At 32.1% G+C, this 22,784-nt stretch overlaps 3 protein-coding genes across 9 annotated transcripts; 1 reads left to right on the forward strand and 2 right to left on the reverse strand.

The window, feature by feature from the left end:
- Positions 1–610: 610 nt before the first annotated feature.
- H (transcriptional corepressor hairless) lies at positions 611–12,025 on the reverse strand. 7 transcript variants are annotated; one of them, XM_036357424.2, is made up of 6 exons: positions 11,490–12,025; positions 8,164–8,711; positions 7,863–8,033; positions 6,900–7,801; positions 4,983–6,825; positions 611–2,294 (listed from the first exon to the last, which is right to left on the reverse strand). In XM_036357424.2, the coding sequence occupies exons 2-6, from the start codon at positions 8,465–8,467 to the stop codon at positions 2,266–2,268; spliced, it is 3,249 nt and encodes a 1,082-aa protein (XP_036213317.1). In that variant the 5' UTR covers positions 8,468–8,711; positions 11,490–12,025; the 3' UTR covers positions 611–2,265. The 7 variants fall into 7 exon arrangements, with proteins under 7 accessions (XP_036213317.1, XP_014088156.1, XP_036213308.1 ...); XM_014232681.3 differs by having other exon boundaries at positions 8,164–8,796; XM_036357415.2 differs by having other exon boundaries at positions 8,164–8,799.
- Positions 12,026–13,619: 1,594 nt separating this feature from the next.
- Positions 13,620–16,140, reverse strand: LOC106616183 (mitochondrial import inner membrane translocase subunit TIM44). Its single transcript, XM_014232734.3, has 4 exons — positions 15,981–16,140; positions 15,800–15,880; positions 15,196–15,739; positions 13,620–14,615 (listed from the first exon to the last, which is right to left on the reverse strand). Exons 1-4 carry the CDS (start codon positions 15,981–15,983, stop codon positions 13,951–13,953), a joined length of 1,293 nt encoding a protein of 430 aa, XP_014088209.1. The 5' UTR covers positions 15,984–16,140; the 3' UTR covers positions 13,620–13,950.
- A 956-nt stretch (positions 16,141–17,096) lies between these two features.
- Positions 17,097–22,720, forward strand: nanos. Its single transcript, XM_014232693.3, has 4 exons — positions 17,097–17,334; positions 17,392–17,863; positions 18,775–19,265; positions 21,525–22,720. Exons 1-4 carry the CDS (start codon positions 17,299–17,301, stop codon positions 21,789–21,791), a joined length of 1,266 nt encoding a protein of 421 aa, XP_014088168.2. The 5' UTR covers positions 17,097–17,298; the 3' UTR covers positions 21,792–22,720.
- The last annotated feature ends 64 nt before the right edge of the window (positions 22,721–22,784 follow it).

The raw sequence follows: 22,784 nt of genomic DNA on the forward strand, positions 1-22,784 counted from the left end.
TATCAAATTATTGCATTGTCATCGATCCTTGACACGTCTGCAAAGTTTCAAGTTAATCAAACTTCTGGAAACCGTTGAAAATTGAGCTCTAAGACTCCATTACATACATACAATACAACCCAAGCTAATATAAGCGTATTAAAAAATAAAAAGGAAAAAATTTGTCCAAAAAATTTAAAAAAGTAGTATTTGGATTATACCACCCTTAACATTTAGGAGTACAAAAATGACACGTCGGCCAATTCTCAGACCTACCCGATAAGCACACCAAATTTCATTGAAATCGGTCCTGCCGTTTCGGAGGAGTTTGGCAACAAACACCGTGACATGAGAATTTTATATATTAGATAATGTAATACGTACCAAAAATGCCAGTTGTTATTAATATAGGTAATTGCCATTTGTATGGTCTTTCGACCAGCACTTTCAATTACTGCTAAAATCAAATATATATTCCCATATTGCAATTGCAAATAGAAATACTGCATATAACAGTAATGTATGTATAAGTGGTATACACATCTAATTAAATTAATTGTTTTAAACTATTTTATTACAATTCATTTGGTAGCCCTTCAATTAAACGTTTACTTTAACTTTTTAAGATAAATACTTTTTATTTTACATTTATTATTAAAAACTACATCTCATAGGTGTGTTAAATCGTGCGAATTCTGATTTGAGTTGTTGCATACTGTGCAGCTTTTTTTTTAACTCTGTGTTATACTTTTGCCATTTAGTATTGACTGTATATAATAAAGGCACTATGTTTATATATAAAGTTTATTTTATTGTTGTTACTTTCCTTGAACTGTTATAGTAAGTTAAATATATATTTTTTGCAAAAGCAAAATTCGAATGTTTATATGTATTCATGCTATTTTTATTTGTAAATGATATAAAGTATATAAAATTCGTATCTTTTATTGTATTGTATTTTTTTTGCTTTTAAAACTACAATTTTTCCAAAATATTAACTGAGGAATAAAGGAATCAGATATATAAAAATAAATTATTAAGCCAGAACGTTAAACGAGGTAGTGCTTCAAAGAAATAAGTCATTTTCTAAAGAGATGGAGCTTTTAAAACTATAAATATTTTTTATTAAACAATTATCATTCATTTAACGTATGCACTTGTATGTACATTAATATATGCAAATCTATTTGTTCATTTCGGCTGAATAATCCCATCAATTCGGACCACGCTGTATTACAATTATTTTCTTAAATTAATTACAGGAAAGCTGTGTATATATAAATTCTTTACATTAAAATCTTTCATATAAATTCCACTCACATTTTTTTAATGGTTATTTGTATGCCTATCTACCTACTTAGTTTTTAGTGTAAATATTTTATGTATATTAGAAAAATTTTTTCGAATTAAAACTTTTTTTATTTCTATAGACTTGTATCGTAAAACTTTTGTAAATATATATGTATGTATTTAAATATTTGTATTTTTTTATTTACTTAAAGGCCAACACTAGGGCGTTCGCTCATTGTAATTATTAAAATCGAACTTTGATTTTCTAGCGTAACCTTTTAACTGTTGTGTGTAACGTATATGCCTATGAAAACATTGTTTTTTGGAATACATTTTTCAACACGAATTCAAATTATTATATACAAAAGCGAAAGATCGAAAAAATCAAATAAATTTATTAATACAGGAACAAGCACAAAGAGAATATTAAATATTTATGTATGAATGTAAAAAACATAATTAGTACATGACTTTTATAACTTCGTTTTTTCTTTAGAGTTGTAAATCAAAAATATTACCCATATTGGTTTACTAATTGTTGTATCAGGAAAGTGAATTGAAAGAAAAAAGTTTCTTTAATAATTAAAATTAAACACTCTTCTGTCAGCCTTTATTCTATGAATAGTGTTGATTTCATTTAAATCCCCTCTGCGATTCTAAATCCTGATGAATTTCTCGTGTATACAGTCTATATTTATTATTATTGATGTAAATAAATATGTAATATGTTCTTTTCTGCGCGAAATTTATTATTTATATATAATTTTTTAATTTCTTTGTATCTAAAATGACATATTTTTGACAAAAATTATTGCACAAGTCGAAAGATGTTAGTCGCAATTGATTTAAATGAGTGAAAGAGTACATGCTATAAAATTATTTTATATAATTATCCTTATATGAATGTATCGATCTCCTATACAATACTTTATGTGAGTTAGCTAACATCTACCTAAAACGAATGGAACTTACATAGCTATTTAATGGAAAATGCACTCAATGCTTAGACAGGTTCAGCGGCACGTCTGCAATTTAGAAAAAAATAATTAAAATTAAAAGCTGAGGTAAAATTACATAATTATAATATTATTAAATATTAATCTCTTTTTTCAATGCACACAGTTTCTAATCAACCAATAAATCAGTTGTTATTTGCTTCAGAAACTATTTATGGAGCTATTTTTGTGATTATCCTTATAATTTTGAGCAAGGCATATGATGCATTTAATGCGCTAAGTTTAGGGATGCTAGTGGTTGATCTGAAATAATGTTTATACCTGTATGATATGTAAACCATACAAAACCTTTAAGTGAAGAAAAACAGAAAAAATCCATCAATCTTTGTACTACAAACTGTATGGAAAACTGTACCACATATCCGCTAACAAGGAGGCATTACTGTATTACTAAATTTTCTTTAATTATCAATTTCTGAATACTCGCTTTTTTATATTAATTGTGCCTTATTAACATTTATCTGACCAGTATACTTGACCGCGACGGACAATAATCTATGCCAAATTCGACGAGCATGGCTCATCTCATCACGCCGACCATTTATATACATACATTATAGGGTCTCCGACGTTTCCATCTGGGGGTTACAGACTTCGTGGCAAACTTAACATACCCTGCTTTTACTGTGAGTATGTTAACAAATGATACACTTTAGATGTTCCACGTATAATTATTCTAGGTGAAAAAGAATATTATGCAAGTGAGGAAGAGCTAAGTTCGGGTGGAACCGGACATTTTATACTCTTGCAACTTGCAAAGATCAAAGCAAAGAAAATACCCCCAGGTTTTAAGAAAACTTTATATTAAAAAATGTTGCAAAACAATTCAACATTAATTATTCGATGAAATCGTCAATGGATTACAATAAAATTTGTATTTTATTAAGTTATATTATAGGTTATATACACACTTAATTTTATTTCTATATTTTACTTCGCGTTAGCTAAAATTGTATTAAACTCATCTTCAAATGAGATATATGGGTTACAAACTCAGCTGAAGAAGCTAAATTTAGTATAATGAGTTTATGTAAAAACGTCAAGCAGGGAACCGCAATTCCTTATTTTAGGGATACAAGGCTAGGACAAAAGTGTAGACTAATCACATTCATATTTCTACACAACTTTTAAGAAAACCTCTTCACTTAATTTTATTAAAGTCAGCTGGGAAGTTGGAAATTACTATACATTCTATATTGGAGACAGAGAAAGGGATGGGCTAATTGAATTAATTTTGATATTGCTGAGGTATACTTGAGATCATATTTTCAAGCAATTTTATAAATATATAATACACACATTGAACGACATGTTTGGCATAAGGTTTGTTAGATTAACGAAAATCAATATAGGTAGTATTTGGGAGTTGCGGTATTCATAAACTAAATTCGCATATTTTCTACATTAAACTATTGTTATATATATATAATAATATATATTATAAATATTATACGTTAGGTTATTTTGCTAAGATATCGTACATATTGACTGATATATGGAACAAGGCAAACCGGAATTTCGGAGTAAATTGAGGTAATTTTGACCGATTTTATCTATTTTCGGCAATACCACATACTATTAACAGAATAAAATACTCCGTGAGTTTCATTAAGGTACCTCACATACCATCACCAACATACATACATATGTATGTGGAGTAAAATCGACCGAATGTTTGAAAATTCTGTGATTTGTTATATGAGGGCTAGGGCAAGTTACCACCCGATTTTACTCATTTTAGGCACAAAGATGAAGCATTATAGAGAAAATACCTCCACTTAATTTTATTGAAATAGCTCACATATATTATATTAGGTATATACTCATTTTAGGCACAAAGATGAAGCATTATAGAGAAAATACCTCCACTTAATTTTATTGAAATAGCTCACATATATTATATTAGGTATATGGAGGCTAAGGAAAGTATTGACCCGATTCAATCCATTTTTGACATACTTGCATACTATTATCAGAAAGAGACTCCGAATTGCAATAATATATCTCACAGATTAACCGTTATTTCTCGTAAAAAGTTAGTACCAGGCACTGGGGTCCCCATTTTCCGTAACTGTTGGCTTTAACAGTTATGGTCTGTTTTTGACAATTTTTAGACTTGAGATGGTATATGTACCTTAAAAGGACTATTTGTGCAAAGTCTTGCTCAAATATAATCTTTAGTGCTTGATTTGTATACTGAAAAGTGAAAGAATCATATGGGATTTAAAATTGTGCTAGATAGGAAGTAGGCGTGGTTGTAGTCCGATTTCGCTCATTGTGAGATGGGATTGTAAAAATAATTTTATGTACCAAATTTTATTGAAATTGATCAAGTAGTTCCCGAAATATATAATTTCGCCTAAAATTTAACCATGCCTACTTTTGAAAATTTTTTAAACCATAGTTACAATAAAGATATTTTAATTTTTACTCAAATTACAGCTTGCTTCGACTCGTCTCGTCATGCTGATCATTTATATATATCTAACCCTATACCTATCTTGATTAGTTTTAGTTGATACAAACAACCGTTAGGTGAACAAAACTATTATACTCTGTAGCAACAAGGATATGGAAGAACAATATACGGAAGAAATATATCCTCATCCCTGTGTACCATAGGAATGTCTAACAATTAATAAAATACTTTCTTCATCACATTGGTATGTTCCACATCTATATGAATTATTTAAGTACCTGAACTATGTTCTTTTTTGCTGCTAGACATTTCTTCTGGAACCAAATCAAGACCCGTTGCATTATTCGCAATTGCGCCAGCGTCTAAATCAGTCGTTCGCTCAGTCATTGAAACTTGTCTTCCACCACAAGGATTTATAGTTGGATGATCGGTAGATGCGTTGCTCTGGCTATGCCCATGCATTAAGGCTGATGAAGCCAAAACCTGTTGTTGTTGCTGCACTACTGCCGCCATAGCCGCGTTAACTCCATTATAAGCAAAGGTATGAAACGCTGGAGGAGAAAGTCGCAGAGAAGCCGACGCCGCAACTGATGACAGATGCAAAGGTAAAGACATGCCACCATAGTGTGACCATAATTGTGGTTGTCTCAAGGCTGCCAAAGCAAAGTATGGATTCATATAAGCGGTCGGCAACACCGATGGAATGTACGATGAAGCAGAACTGTTTGTTCCTCCAGGCCCAATAGAAAATGTACTCGTTGAGACAGGTGAACTACGTGGAACTTGATTTGAGCTGTCATTACTTGCCACTGGTGAATACATATAATAGTGATGAAGTGGTGAAGGAACTGTGTTATTATTTGGCGATCCACGTAGCAATTGATGGCTTCCACTACTGCAAGTATTCACAAGAGAAACAGGAGTTTGATGGTCCTGTGTTGAGTAGATTTCCTCAGAGTGGCGCTCCCCTGACGAGGGGTTGGCAATGCTTAATGCAACGACATTGGGCGAAGCGAATTGTCTACGAATTGCTGCAGTCTTTTTTGGTACAGTTCTTGGTATAGTGTCACGCGGTGAATCGGAAGTTGTCCGCGGTGTTGGTGGCGAGTTTTCTCTACTATTGCCAATAGAACACGAAGATGATTGATTAACTAGAATTGCTGATGATATCGAAGCTGGTGAAGATGTTCTACTAAAAGCTGATAGATGTCGAGGTGATCGCGCCTCAAGAGGACCGCAAGAACTTGGCGATATTGATGGAGTTGTATCTGTGGGCACTGACGTGCTCGTAGGAGGTACATATTTTGATAATGGCATGTACGGCACGTAAAACCCTTTATTTTGTGAATGTAAATGACTTCCTAAAAGTATCGTAGATGTGGTATCTATATTACTGGATTGTTCGGAGGCGTAACGTGTTTTACTATTTAATATTCCGATATCACTATTAATGTGTAAATCGTGCAATGGTGAAACATAGGGTGGAGAACGTTTTTTTGAAGCCGAAGTCGACGGTGATTTGCCTCCGCAACCCATATTACATTGTTCTGGTGATTTGGGTGAAGCAAGCATTGCACGCAAATACGACGGATCATTATAATGCGTTTGGGGTGAAACATGTTGATGCTTTGTATGATAGCCTTTACTATTAAGAACCGTGGTTTCGTTAGTTATTGTATTTGGACCAGTATTTGCAAGTGATATAGACGGTATTGTGCTACTACAGGCATTACCCCCTAGTAAAGAGTGAATGCTATATGAGCTGTACAGGCGTGTAGGTGTCGTTGTTAATATTGATTCTGTTGTCTCTGATTTTGAATACGTAGCCGATGATGACCGAATTGAGCTGTTGCCGCAAGAAACTGATTGGCTTATTTTAGACGGGATGTTACTATTTGCACTGACATTACTACGACTATTAGGCGATTTTATGCTATGATGTGGAGACGACGACGATGATGATGCGTTATTTTTCGCACGACTTCGCTTTCCACCAGCTGAATTTGAATTATCCTCTAAAGATACTTTTTCGAATTCGCGAAGAATCCGCTTTCGCGGTGATACATGCTGCTGTGGATACTCGACTAGACGCGTTGCAGTTGACGCATTCGATGGTGAAACCTAATGCAATAGCCATTAAAACATCAAAAAAAAAAAACAAATATTGGATTACAAATATCATTTTAGTAACTTACCTTTTGCGAGATTGTATTAGTAGAACTACAAAAGCTATTAGTAGGCCCAATTGATTGATTTTGCTTCGATAGTTGAGCAAGACGTAAAGGCATTCTGTCAATCAACTTTTGGACAATTGTGCTTAACTTAAGTCGAATTTTGCCATTCTTATGTCTTTTATCGTCACCACGTTGATCACGTGCACAAAAATGTTCGTCTTTAAAATCTACTTTATCTGATTGGGAATTGACAGTGCGTACTTCTGATGTGTTGCCATTCAGAGTGGGTTCTGTCCCTTCGCTCTCATCCATCGTAGATATCAAATCAGTATATTCAACTTTATTCATATTTTCTGGAGCCTTTAATTTATTCTCTTTAGTTGCACTGATTTGCTCTTCTTCAGTGTGTTTATTTTCAAATGGTTTGCCATTTTGACAAGATGAATCTGGTAAAGAAATCGATGACGGTGTTGGCGTTTTAGCCTCCATTTGATCGTCTGTGAATTCATAACCGGTTAACGTTGCTGTAGATGAACTTGAGCAACAATCTTCTTCATTTATTAACGCATATTTAATTTCATCCTTCCATGTTTTGCATTTAATATCACTATCTTTATTAACATTTATTGTTTTTGTGTCACGTTGATGAGATGGCTTCAACAATGCTTTGAAACCCTGGTTTTCTTTTAACATTTTTTCATGACTTTTGAAAATGAAATTTCCGTTACTGCACAAATTGGTATCGTATGGCCTTCGATGTTTTCTACGAGCAATAACAAATGCAGTTTTAGTCAAAATAACGATCTTAGGTCGCTGGTAATAGAACGACATGGCATCCGAAATGCTTTTACGAGGAGATTGTTGTTTCCAAGAGTGTTCTCGTTGCCAAGGTGAAGATTGTATGGAACTGTTGTCATCGGAAACTATGAATAATTTTTTTTTGTATTAGACCTTAATAAGTTATTTAATTCAGCAGAAACTTACAGCTTAGAGATGCTAAACTTTCATTCTTAGAGCATGTTATTGATGTGGCCAAAGTAGGGGTAACTGTAGATGAGGTGGCTGACGGTGTGCGAAAAACTTTCCTTGGAACCGATATCCATCCATTCTTTGACCCTTCTTTAGAACGCGCCAATTCCAATATTACTTTTCCATCTGAAATGAAAGCCGTACATTTCAGTACATTATTCTAAATAAAATTAATTGATGACTAAAAATATGAATTCATCAATATTATATTTCATGAAGTGCATTTCTGCACCACCCTACAATAAATATTACTTACTTTTGAAAAATTTCAATCTTCCACCAATATTTCCACTGCTGCCAGATGAATTATAGGTTGCGGTGTCATTATTGCTGCTGCCACCATTTCTATTAACCAGCAGTTTTTCAGTTTTGCTGTTATTTATGTCTTTATCGCTAAGAGCATGGCTGCTATTATTGAGGGTAACAGATGCTGAACTTGTTGAACAATCAATGACTCCAATATTTGAAACTTTAACACCACTGCCAACAACCCCGCTAATTAGGTGAGCTGATAGGGATGGTGTGCACCCAGAACCCAATGCAGCAGCAGCAGTGGCCATAATTTTATCGATGTTTTGCAGCGATTTATTGGTAATTGACGATAATAAAGGGATTGAAATGATTTTGAGTAATGTGGCTTTAGACAAGGTTGTAAAAATTCTTGATGCCTTTGTTTTTGGAACCGATTTAAAGTCCGTTGTAGTCCTTGACGTTGCAACAGCACCATTTCTCGCAGTACACTTATTTGGCGACACAGCCGTCTCTTTCCTTTGATAATTTTCTGGATTTAACAAATTTCGCTCACTAATAGGAAGTTGTGGCGATTGTAAACAAGACAATCTTGAACATTATGAAGACGAAATAAGTAGCATTTGATATCTTCTTACTACTGCTGTCGAATTGTATTCATTAATATCCAAGTTATTATTAATACGATTTTTTTATATAAAAATTATCATCTTTTAGTGGGTCACACGAAATCTGATGACAATTTCTATTTGTAAATATTATTTTGACCGAGTCCCCTTTCTATACTCTTATTGCTATAACTAATATTTGTATTCTGTTTTTTTTCTGTTGAAGTCATCTGTTATTTTTGGTTTGGTAGAATATGTAGAAGAATTTTATCATCTACATTTTCGTATATAATATTATTGTATTATTCTAGTCGAACCGGATGCAAATCGTCCTGTGCTGAAATCCATATGCATTCGATTTTGAATATTTTTATTACACTATTTACTCCATAATGTATAAATTTCACCTCAGACACATAGCCACTAACGTAATGGCAGTTCATTGTTTTGTTATTCAACAAATTTTTGTTAAAAGTTTTAATGTGTATGCACTTTTTTTCGCTATAGCTAATAGTTCTAATTTTATTGAAAAAGTATAGCAGAGAATGTCTGTGGGCACATGTGCATATGGACACATATACATACTTTCCATGATTTGGTAAACAATGCTAAATTTACACATGCATAATGACCTTTTCTAATTCACACCGATATCAAATATTGCAACGTTGTAATTACATACATTCAAAAATTAATAGATTAAAAATTCACTGTGTACTCTCTTCCCAGAAAAACAAATATGAATGCAATAATCATATTGCACCTTGCTTGAAAGAAAACCTTTTTGCTCTAACGCATTACGTGCCAGTACCCCTCTTCCAAATAACCTTTTGAGCAAAGATTTTCAAAACCATATCAAAAAACTGATGCCTTAACATTTCACGAAACTCAAGCACACTATCTCATTCACAGCTTATGCCTCAATCACTCGAATGCATAACAATTAACCAAGCCAGTCGTCATCTCTTTAACCGCAGCATGTCCAGTGCACTGAGCACATTCAACATACCGAACTGACTGCGATGTTTGAGCACCAACTACAAATGTTAAAAACAACAAGAACTGACACATTGTGATGTGTAAAGTGAATTGACTGAATGCAAAAGCTTTACAAGTATAGGAATACTGAGAGCAATATGAAGCAGACAGTCAGGCAGGGCGGCCAGTTTGGTCTTAAACAGCTTACAAAAACGAAAGAGATATTCATCCACACAAAAATGGGAGCTTAAGTCAATATATAACTCTCCGCAAAACTGCCATTTTGTTTTATGAATTAGTATATGTAGTAAATTGAAGTCTATATTGAATTTGTGCAGCACTTTAAACCATTTGGGATTTTAAATCTTAGTTAACATATTTTTCTGATAAATTTTCAAATTCACATACATACATAGGTGGAAATTCATTCTGATATAATAGTAGTTTTTTTTCTAGTAAAGTTGATTGGATCTTAATGCAGCATAAATGGTCCGATAGATTTGATTGATTTCTATTACAAAAAGTTAAGATTCGGCAACCGGAATAGGGTGAGCATATTTTCGTAATCATTCGATAATAAGCCTGATTATGATAAAGAAAACTGCTTATCTGAGAGAGATATAAAGGCCTCTCTTTATCAAAATTAATTCGTATAAATATTTTGCAGTGAATTTCCTTTTGGTGGAGAGCAAATGTAATTGCCTTTTTCTTCACTCTCTCTGTTTATATGTTCTCCGAACTTTAAAGCTGTGTTAAACTTTAATGATCGAAATAATTTTTAACAGACGTTTTGCTAGAAGCCTTAAGAAGTTATTACAGAGAATGTCCTGGGGTTTCTCCATAACTCTATTTTCAGAACTTTATCGGTGAACGCCGTATCAACAGTTTAAGGCATTTTCAAATGTGACTTGTGCAAGTAGGTATTAAGAGTTACACAGCAATTATGTACATACGTATGTAATACATTTTTTTTACTGATTTCGATATTTATTATTGACAAATAATTCTCAACATTTAACATAAACGACTGAGTTTACGCAGGTATTTATAATTATTTATAAATCATATATACTTACATATAATACATATATATTATATAAAGACATCACCATCATCCTGTATCACCATAAACGTATATTTCTTCACAATAGTAGAATATATACAACCCGATTCATAATCTTCATAAGTTCCTAGGGCTTTCACTTTACACTTATCAGTTTTAATATTCTTATTATTTAATAGATTATCGTACCTGCAATTGTTTTCATTACAATTTACTTGAACCACAAAATGATATTTATTTTGGTATTTATATGTACATATGTATATATTAGGCACATGAAATTACATACTACTATTTGTACTAAAAAACATCAAGTGTACTCAAATTGGAAAGAAATAGGCGATAGCTATACAATCTGATATACATATATCGACAAGTTTGATAAAAAAAAACACATTTAGAATGAGTTGTCAAGTAAGCACCTGGCTTATGAACCAACATTAACTTATTTAATAAACATAAGTTTTGCTAACTTATAAGTCGACACTAGACAATTATTTTCGTTTACAAATATTTGTGAACACGTATAACGGCGAACGGCGGTGAAAACTTTCATGCAACAAATTTACCTCGGTCATGAATACATATATACATATGTATTAATGTGCACCATACTTGATCGGAAAGGCGTAATAGGAGCTATCTGGTATATGATGGTAGGGAAGAGAAATATTTTACAATTACCCAAGCCTTTTCGTATGGAATTCACTTTAATTAATAGGCTAATTTGCAAAAACACAATTTGATTTTGATCATTCACATTTTCAATATTCTCAAATTAAAACATATGTATGTACGCCAGTTAATTATAAAATCTCAAATCAAATGGAATTATTAATGAAAAATGGAGAACACAACGCGAAACACACAATGGAGAAGCACAATACGATGAAGCAACGAACTAAACGAATGACAGCAAAGAAGAATTGTACGAGCGGACAAATGAACGACGCAGGCAATGCAGCAGAGAACTTAATACATACATATGCATAAATGTATGTTCAATCAGAGAACTTTATTTTTTGTTTTAAGTTCTCTGGTTCAATATGATTATCCATTCTCTGCTGTCAACATAAAAATCTCAAACTTTAAATAGGCGTATCTATATGTATGGTGTAGTAGTCGTAAACATCATATAACCAGAGATTTATTAAAATTCTCTATCGGGAAATTAGTTTTATCTCATAGAAGAAAGTTGTTTGGTCGCTTCTTTAATTACGTTAAGTGAATTCTACATACTTTGACGTCTACTGCGCTGCACTCGGCACGCTGCCCCGATTATTAGTGAGCGAGTGTGTAAGCCATATGTTACATCGTGGGAAAATTCCTCCGAGCGTGGGAAAATTTAATGTCGGCAGTATTTGTCCCACTCGCACCAAAATAACATCCAACATTTTAGAAGGAATTTTTTTAGTACATTTTAATAGGGTAAAATGTATATTCATTGATATACATACATAATTAAAACTAAAGTTTTTAGGAAAATTCAAATTGCAACATTTTGTTTAACGCTACAGTTACACGATCAATAATTTGCTTTCAAGTTGATCACATAAACTAATTGTCAAAATTGATTTAAATTGATAGCCGTGACGTAGGCTGCAAACAACTTGGAAACCACTTAAAATTCTGTACGAAATTTATAATATAATGGATTAATATACTTATATTTTGATATCAATCCATGAATGATAATATTTGTATTCTTGACAATTGCATGTCATTTGTTTGTAAAACTATGTGATCAGCTGTTCAAACTTTATCGTCAACTTGCCACTCGACTTGAATGAGAAAGTTGATATTAAGACGGAAACTTGATAGCCAGTTCGAAAAGTATGAGTGTATTGCAACTTGAAAGCAATTTCTAGATCGTGTAATGTCCGGATAAGTAAAGCTATAACTGCACATATCTTTTGGCTTAATTTGCAAATTTGTTAAGTCCACATTTTATGAAAATTTAAATTTTAAAGCAGAAGATAGTATGAAAAAATTTACAATTACTATGAAAATTTTACAGACTTATTCGTTTATTACGTTTTGTGTCGTAACGCCGCATCTTCCCAGGCAATGTACATTGCTAACCACTTGTTAAATACATTGCCATTAAGGGTGGCAATGTTCATGTATAGGCATTTGCTATCATGAAATATTTTTTCTCGAAAAGCGTCGGGTAGGTATGTTCATGTCAAGGATGACATTATTCATGGTTCGTGTTAGAGCTCTTGAACCATTTAAATATTTTATGAGATGACAAAAATTTATGTGGACAGTGAGAAAATTAGAAGTCTTTTTTCTACAAATGTATATATTGGAAAAATAAAATTTTATTTTTTTAGACTTGAATAAATGTTGCTTAACGTTTATTTACCAATTCAATAATTAAATATGAGCAATGATATTTACATATACTAACAATTATCATTAAAATATTCAAAATACATATTCATATGTATTTGTTAAAATTATTTTCTGAATATTACCACCAAAATGACAGTTCATTGCTAGCAATGTATGACATGAAATATATTTAGACATCAATTGCTAAACATTAGCAATCTGCAGTCTCCATTTGCCATATTGCCAGTAATTATTAGCAATCTTTAATTGCTTGAAACAAGGAAACTTTTGTTTCTAATTTCGTGTAACCGATCACACTGCCCACTGTATTGTCCTAAAGAATAGCACCTGCTTAAATAGTTAATCATTTTTTTAATTACAACTTCCGACTGAAATTAGCTAAAAAAAAAAGAAATCAGACAGTCCCGAATTAAAATTACTCGGGATCCCTTTGTAAAGACCAAATTATAACAAACATTGTTTCAGCTTTTCTTTAATCTTTTAAATTAGTTAATATGTACAGATTTGTTTTCTTGCCGTCTTCAACAATAAATGTGAATTTTTAATGCCAGACGGACCTGTTATTACAACATACATATATTATTATGTTCAATATTTTCATTCACAAAATGTTACCTTAACTTTTTTTTCAAGACAGGATGTATTCATCAAAAAGTTATAGAAAACTTTCTGTAAATGAAAATAGAACACGAACCGCATGTATTATTTACATGAAACACTCCTTAATAAAAATATCAGAAATATTTAACGGCAACTAATTAATAGCTAGTTAACATTTAATTCCCTATTATACAAATTGTTCTTGACTATTAGCCGAAATTTCCATAAGCCGCCAAGCTGCTTTTGGATTTAACTCGTTGGGATCTCGACAAAGAACCCACACATAATTTACTCGCATGACTTTATCTGGATCACCTTCCACTACTTCGTGGTTCTTATCACGAACACACATTATTTGTTGGGCTTGAAAGGTAACTATAAGTACTGGTCCCTGCTCCATTACTTTACCCATCGCCAAGTCTATATTTTCGATATCAAGAATCTTCGAATCCAAATACATACCCGACTTAATAGCTTGGTTTATAGGTGTTGCAATTATATTGTAGGTGCTTTCAAAACACCAATCCTTAAGGATTTCTAAATTTCCCTTAACCATCGCTTCTAAGATGTTTGGTATTATATCAGTCTCACAGTCGCGAAGAAACTGTTTTTGATCGAAGTTCGGATCAATTTTGCATAGTTCAGTAAGTGTTTCTGATAACTCTGTTTTCGAAAAAAGTCCTCCCATAACATCTGAAAATTTATCTGTTAAGAGGCGGGAAGCGCGTATCATAGGATTCTCCGACTCGTCGTATTTAAGTTTCCAGTCAAGTACTTTATTCACATACGCATTGTTATTTTTAAAATTTTCCCACGATTGATGAAATTTCGAATCCTTGTGAAGCTCGACTCCTAACGGAATAAAACAAACGACAAATATTCATGAATAATTAGATATATATATATATATATATAGGTATAGGTACAATTTTTGCGAAATTATATTTGAATGTAACAGTTATATAATATCTATATACACTCGATTATCAATAACACTAATGAATGTGAATGCTATCACGTTTGTTCCCAGAACAATAAGACCAACGAATATAAATTTTACTTTGACTTTCACTCTCGATCATTATAACACTACTTATGTAATGTTTTAACCTATGTCAACAAAAGTATATATATACTTTAAACTACTTTTTCGACATTTTATGTTTTAGTATTAACAAAAACCTTAATTAACTTCTCTTAATTAGTAACATTGAAAATTGCCCGGCTTATAAGTATTTCTAAATCTCAACTGTTTAATTTTCTTTTATAGCTGAACAGATATCGACTGTTCAAAACTTTTGCCCTTCTTGACTTTGAAAATTCCGGCCATATGATCACTTTGAGGCGTTACAGAGGGACAGAGATCGTTGGATTTATTACATTACTATTTTCTATATAAAACATTCAAATTAAAATACTCGCCCTTTAATACCTGTTGCATCAGCATTAGGCTCAACCACTCGGTCATCGCTTGCATATTCGACTTCAATACGTTTTCGCAGTTTATGAGGAGAACGATATACTCTTGAATTTATGCTTTGGGACCCTATTTCTTGTCTGATCATTTCTGTAGTTGTTGATATAGCCTGAAAAGCAGATGTCTGTCCAATTTTTTCACTTTTCTCTGTTATAGTTTCAGTTACACCTTTAGCCGTCTTCGAAATTCCTTCGGATAATTTTGTTGCTTTTTTTGCAATATCGGATTTACTTGCTTCGTCTAACACATCACTAACTTTGTCTTTTATACTCCCTAATTGTTCCTTCAAAATATTTGAAGACTTTTGTGCCTCAGATTCAACGATATTAAATTTCTGCCTAGCCGATTGAAGAGCTTCGGACTGCTCCAATTTCTGTGCTTCTTCGCGAAACTTTTTTATATTTTCTTTCATTTCATTATTTTTATCAATTTCTGATCTAATATTGTCGATGAACTGCGAAAAAAATCCGGGTCTTCGGCTTGGTTGCGAATAGCAACGCTAGAAAATAAAAAAACAAAAAATTATTGTACTAATATGTCTAAAAGAAAAATCAGTTACCTGATTATGTAGTCCTTGCCAGTAACTACTACTTTGGACGAGCCGGTGGTAATTACCACGGGATGCAGCTAAGAATTTATACTACATGTATGTTTAAAAAAATGTAAAGATTAAAATTATTAAACTTAGTATGGAAAATCCATTTATTCATATTCCGATTGCTATGAACGGGTCAGCTTACCATAGCCAATAATTTTCGAACAACTTTAAATTTAAATTGAGTTGTATGTCAAGATTTGATTAAGCCCCAATTTAATTTATGTAATTTGGTACTAATTCTGTTCAAAGACATTCCATGAAGAAAACATCACGCTTTTTAAATGTCAAAAATAAATGTCTGTCTGAGGCTCTAATCATGTTGCCACACAATTTCCTAAAGTTAATATCAGTGATGCCGTTTTCATTGATTTAGGTCCCATTGAATTTGGTTTTTAGATTTACCTAGCAAGTTACTACTACTGAAACTCTTATACATTGAACTAATAAGATTTCCTCTAATATATACACATAGGCAACGCATAAGACTGATTTTCTTTGACAGCTAAGTTCGATGTATGCTTTTGTATGTGAAGCAAAGCCAAGCAAAATGTTGGGCAATTTTCAATTTTTTACGCTTTGTCAAGCAGTCGCCATTTTTATTATAGAGAAACACCGAAACAAAGCGTTCGTTCTGGCATACCCTTTGCTTTTCGTTGTTAAAGTATGAATTGTCAATCGAAGGAAGTTGTATGTGAATGGGTCATAGAAACTCATAGAAACTTTAACAGAAATCCTCCCATATTTCCCGACAAACGTATACCCAACAAGAATAAAACTATATCTCCTTTATGAATATTTGTTAACTATTCAACATCTTTCGAAATGTTAAAAGAAAGTTTTGTTGCCTAGTCAAAATCATGCAGATATCAATTGTTTAGACAACAATAAATCTGCTTTAATCAAGTATGACAATATCAGAAGTGAAGGTCAGATTGTGATTATGCGAACCGTTAATTTGAGCACACGCAAGAAAAAGCATATATATTTTTGATACTATTTATTCAATTGTGACCGCTATGGCTTGACATATATAATTGCACAGCGTTTGATTTTTGAAAGTTTTTCATTTTCAATATGTTTGGTGGAAATTTTTGTTGTAAGAAATTGCATTTCATTATAAAATATATATAATATATCTTTAATCATATTTTTAATATTGCCAGTATTAAAAAGTAAATAGGGTGATATTTTGAATACGACGATTTTAAGTATTTTGGTTGCCCTGTGTAGCGAAGTAAAAACCGTTAGGAAATATTATATGACTTACCAAAGCAATGGAATTCGTAGAATAATACGAATCAGATTTTTAATTTATTGAACGTAAAGTAAAAGACATCTTTACACAGAAAAATACGAAAATTATATTCTAAACATATATGCAAAGTATAAATAAGTGGTTACGGTTACGGTACGGTGAAATTCGTTAATAAATTTTGGTTAAGAAAAAGAAAGATTTGGAAATGTTTGGTACAAATCTTAATATGGGTAACCGAAGGGTAAGTGGGGGCAATTTTTCCGTTATTCATGTAATGTAACCTTTATGTTTGCCGAAGGATTATGCTTCTTCTTTGGAACTTGGGTTGGACATAAAATACATGCCGGAAATATTTTTGGATACTACTAGCATAATAAGCAGCGGTTCACCAAATCTTTCACCTACATCTACTGAAACATCAACATCGCAAATTTCTCCGAACAGCGTGAATGCATTTTCTCCATTACCATCATTTTCGCCAACTCCAGCTTCCACTATCGGTTATACAATTTCAAACAGTCGGACACGAGCTGGATGTTGTGGATTCTTTAATGGCAACAATGAAAATTTTGATATGAAAGTACCATTTTTATCTTCACAAAATATAGATTTAAAGCAGAAGAAATATGAGATCAACCAAGAACATTTGGCTCAGCAAAAGCATTCACAATTTTATTCGGAAGCATTTTTAGCTCAAAAGCAGAACAAAAACGAAATTTCAAAGTCCCTAAAAATGTTTGCTATGTTGGCGTCGTATAAGTATGGGAATGGTAATGATAAATAATTTTGCTATATCAATATTAAGCCTTGTGTATATTTATATACATATTTCGAAATTGTTAATATTTTCTTTCCGGGTGAAATAACATAATAAATTAAGGATAACGGGTAAATATAATCAGGCGCCATCAATGGCGCCTGTCTGGCTAAAGTAGATTTTTATGCATACTTTGTCTAATTGGAATCTGTTACACTAATAAGAACGACTCAGCCACAGCACAGAATGTTATTAGGTTTGTTTCTTAACTTTAAATTTTTAATAGTTAGCGAAGTTTCTGCAGGAAAGGTGTCTGATGTCTGATATCCCAAAAAACTAACAGAAAAGTAGCTGCTCTCCGAAAGAAAAGGGAGTGTGAAAATGGAGGAGTTAATCGTACAACAAAAAAAAATTAAACTCAAAATTAGAACAAATTAGAAAGAAAACAACAGTGATGTATTGGGGAGCTTACACTTTATAGGTTTTCAATTAATGGCGTTTTGTGAGCATGGCAATGGTCCCGTTCTGCCCATCTCCAATACCAACCCGCCAAGGAACATGACCAAGTTTCATCAAGATATCTCAATTTTTACATAAGTTCTCGCTTGCACGGGCCGACAAAACAAACAGCCGTTAGGTGAACATAATTTTAAAAATCTGTAGCAACATGTTGCAAGAGTATAAAAATATATGTATGTATTAAAAAAGAAACCTAAATTATTCACTATTAAATCAGCTATCTCCCATCGAAATCCGTTCGGCCATTTTATAGATTAGCCGGAACAAACAAACAAAAACTATAAAAAAAATGTTATTTTTGTATACATATACTGTGTATACATCGATATGCATTTAGAAAAAAACGGATACTTTATAATTACATCAGGCACTCCAATTTTACTTGTCTGTATTAATTTTTTCCAGATTCCTTAAACTCGGACAGAGGATCTCCAGTGTGTGACATAATGGATGATTTTTATTGCAATGGATATGTCACAGACGATCCGAATTCATTTGAGGAAGAAAAAACGTTGAAGGCAACATCATATCTACGGCCATGTAATAATAGCAACAAATATTTCTGCAATGATCTCAGTAGTCAATGTAATTGGAATTTTAGTACCGTGAATTATGAAACTAACAACAAAAGCGCAGTCAATCCATGTATCAACAATAATAATGTTTCCGTTTTAAAACATTTTGATCCTAATTTATGGATGATGCAAATGACTGCACCACCACAAAATTATAATAGCGGCGTCCAGTCGCAGAGCCAAAAGATACATACTGCAGCGGTTTCAATAACTGATACTGCTACTGCCGCAACTGCGGCTGCTGCGGCCAATATTGCCTATAATGGTCAAAGTATTAAGAAAAGTCAGAAAAGATTTAGCGGTTCGAAGTTGGATAAATTTGTGAGTAAATTGTTATGACAATTAATATTCAACTAAAAGGAATATTTTTATACTTTCACATGTTGCATCGAGTATAATATACTTCTTGGACTTAGATATAGAAAAAAAGTTATATTTTATTTCAAAACTCTACATTTAACGCGTCCTTGAATGCATTTCTGCCGGTGCGACTTAGACTTCTTGGCAAAATATTTCAGCTTCAAAACTTTGAAAACAAACCAAAAAATTTGTTTTTACTTAGTTTTTACAAGTATAACCCCAGTTATAACTAAGTATCAGCTTTTTTGAATATTTGAAAATCTGACAGAATGGAAGCTTTAAAAAGAGTGCATTTTTGACCGTGTTTTCAAGCTAAAAATACTTAAAAATCGGGGTCTGGTTTGGAGCTCGATATCTCGTAAACCAACATGCTTTCGTTTCTTTTAGTGAGCGTAAGTAACGATTATTGTTGCGATTTTAAAATGAAAAAATCAATCAATTAGAATGACATACAAAAAACAGATAACGTCATGTTAATCCTTTTTCGACGATCTCAGCACTTCGGTGATGATTTTTGTTTTTATAATTTTCTTCACCGGTTATTATTAATTTTATAATAAATCATAAATAATCTTTTTTTTCATCAAAAACATTAAAATAAAATATAATAATCTTTATTATTATTTTTTTTTTTTTAAATGAAACAGGTTTCTTATAAAGTATTTTGCTAACTTTGTGCATTATTATATTTATTACTATAATATTTATCAAAATTAATGATTACCGGTGAAGAAAACAATAAAACTCAATATGTAGTAATCATTATTATGTGATTGGTAAAATAAAACTTATAATGATTATGGTCTCTGGTTTCTTTGTCCTAGTCGTTAACTTGATGATTTTGTTGCAGTTCTGTACTTTGTAATATTTCCGGTCGTATGTAGCTATCAAACGGAACACTTTTTATTGTCCAATCCAAGCAAGGTTAGATCCTCGAAATAACAGCCCTTGGCTGGGAATTGCCCTGCTGGATATTGCAGCAGGTTAAACTCCTACCTATCCAGAATAGACCCTAAGATACAAAATCGCGGGGAAATATGCATGACACTAATCTCCTATTTGCATGCCCAATGAAACTCGCTCACTTAACACCATTCTACCTATGGTCCGAACCCGTCGAATCAGCTGTGGTTGATGTAACGACAGAATTCTGCCGAATTGATAGTCCTTTGCCGAATATAAATCCGGATCCGTTTCCGCAAATAAAGAAACTACGGAAGAAAATTCCAAAAAAATACAAAGAAATTATTTAATTAAAGTGCAATTATTTGCTATGCAACAACTTTTTTATCGAAAAATACTGCCTATCTGCTTAACCAACCAAATCAACACACATACATACGCATGTATTTATTTCTGTCATAATTTTTGCTAAAAGTTCTGGCCATTGTAAAATTTAAACTATAATAAATTTAAAAAAAAATAATTTGATTATAATAAATATATAAAATGAACGATGTACAAATTTAAATCGAAATGGTCACCTTTTGCTCACACAAAAGCCCTCGAACGATTCGGCCATTGAACAATAGTAGGACGCACAGTTTCGATTGGTATTGACGACCCGGCTCGAACCAAAGAAATTTTTTAAACTCTAAATTTTTTTGAGTCTAATTTGCTTAAAACGCGTTGTCGGAAGGTAGCCAGTCGGATTTCATGTGGAGATCCTCTCGAAGAAGTTTTGATATTGTTCTGGTTGGTATATTAATTTTTTTTGGCATAATTTTCTGCTTTCTAAGAGTGCTTAATTCTGTAAATGCGATAGGGAACAGTTTTTATGGCTGAATTGGTTCGAAATACGCGAGGACAACCACTTCTGTTTCGATAAACAATTATTATTGAATTTGATTTTTTTGAGAAGCCCATACATTTCATTTGCGCTCTTTCCACACTTATATAAAGCAATTACCGCAATACGATTTTCTTTAGCTCCCCACTTCCACTTGGTAATAAGCGAAAGCAATTATTTGTATATGACTAGACATTGCATACAAGTTATAGTAAAAAATAACAAACATTTTTTATGCTTATGCATTGTAAACTTTGTAACAGAGTGTATGGCACGTCTAAGTATGCACATGTTCATAAAATACAAAAATATATAAATATATAGAAGCTAATATTCCTGTTGTGAGAGTAAAATTATATGCAATCTATTTACTTTTTAGATATAGATAAATTAATTACCTGAACAATTTTAACTACTTTATAATTTTGCAGTTCGCAGTAAAGCATTGTGTATTCTGCGAAAATAACAACGAACCAGAAGCTGTGGTGAAGAGCCATGCAGTACGTGATTCACTTGGACGCGTTCTTTGTCCAAAATTACGCATTTACGTATGCCCGATTTGCAAGGCTTCCGGAGATGATGCACATACAGTTAAATATTGCCCCCAAAAACCGATTATTACGATGGAAGACGCAGTAAAGGCAGACTCCTTACGTTTAGCGAAAAACTTGTACTTTAAGCAAGGAATGAATGTTTAGAAGAAAGTCCCCTTCCAGAAAATATATTTATAGATTAAGATTGAACCCTCGAAATTTTTACAATTCTTTAGATGGAAAAAGAAATGCAAATGTTTCTTCTCTATCGACTTGAAAAAGTCTCATTTTATTTTCACGTGAAGCGTATTCGATTTAAGTAATTATATTAAGACTTACAGAATAATATATGAACATTTAAGGGTGAATTGAAAGTTTACTTAAGAATGTAAATAATCCCTTACTAAAAGTATTACATTATAGTAAAACTATTTTTTTTATAATTTTAATTATGCATTATTTTAAAAATGTAGAATCGTTAATTATCTTAACTTAAAAGTAATATATAAGTCAAACCAAATATGATCGGTAAAAGTGGGCATACATTTAATTTATATTTTACCCTCATTTCGTGTTAAAGAACTCTGAAGGATTTTTTTATTTAATTAAAAACTATAACAGGGCTTACTTCTTTTGTATAGCCGCATGGAAGTTTAGTACTTGAAGTACATTTCCCAACTAAAATCTGAAATTCGAATTGAGTTTTGTTTTAGATAAGCATTCAAATTATATGGAATATGAAAGACTTATATTTTATTTTTAATAAAAAATATATATACAAACACAAATATGGAATAATTTAATGTGAAATCATGTTACAATTATATTTATATGTAATAAAGTCAAGTAAAAAAGGGCGTCTAACAATCATATTCATTCGAACCATAATTAAATGGAATTTTGACGAAAAAATAATCCTGATATAAGCAAATTTCATAATTATTTATATAAGATTTACTATGAATTGTCCTCTTCTTTTACTTTTTTTTTTGCCATATTTCTATCGTTTTGGATTCCAAAGTTGATAATATACATATGTATATAAATTTAATTAGTAAACTGAAAGAATAAAAAGTTATACTGTCAAATTTAAATTTTTCTCTAAAGCAACTTAATTAACATACATATGCCAAGAATGGTTTTTCACTTGCAACAGCT

Source organism: Bactrocera oleae, chromosome 2 (assembly GCF_042242935.1).
Source record: "Bactrocera oleae isolate idBacOlea1 chromosome 2, idBacOlea1, whole genome shotgun sequence".
NCBI classification, from domain to species: Eukaryota; Metazoa; Arthropoda; class Insecta; order Diptera; family Tephritidae; genus Bactrocera; species Bactrocera oleae.

Excerpts from the sequence above, each read along its gene's own strand:
- H (XM_036357424.2), bottom strand. The coding sequence starts at position 8,467 with ATGGCCACTGCTGCTGCTGCATTGGGTTCTGGGTGCACACCATCCCTA. Across the intron at positions 7,802-7,862 it reads AAGTTTAGCATCTCTAAGCT|TTTCCGATGACAACAGTTCC; the intron begins GTAAGTTTCTGC and ends AATTATTCATAG. Across the intron at positions 6,826-6,899 it reads CTAATACAATCTCGCAAAAG|GTTTCACCATCGAATGCGTC; the intron begins GTAAGTTACTAA and ends CTATTGCATTAG.
- LOC106616183 (XM_014232734.3), bottom strand. Across the intron at positions 15,740-15,799 it reads GGCAAGGACTACATAATCAG|CGTTGCTATTCGCAACCAAG; the intron begins GTAACTGATTTT and ends TTTATTTTCTAG. Across the intron at positions 14,616-15,195 it reads GCCTAATGCTGATGCAACAG|GAGTCGAGCTTCACAAGGAT; the intron begins GTATTAAAGGGC and ends TTATTCCGTTAG.
- nanos (XM_014232693.3), top strand. The coding sequence starts at position 17,299 with ATGTTTGGTACAAATCTTAATATGGGTAACCGAAGG. Across the intron at positions 17,335-17,391 it reads TTAATATGGGTAACCGAAGG|GATTATGCTTCTTCTTTGGA; the intron begins GTAAGTGGGGGC and ends TGTTTGCCGAAG. Across the intron at positions 19,266-21,524 it reads GTTCGAAGTTGGATAAATTT|TTCGCAGTAAAGCATTGTGT; the intron begins GTGAGTAAATTG and ends ATAATTTTGCAG.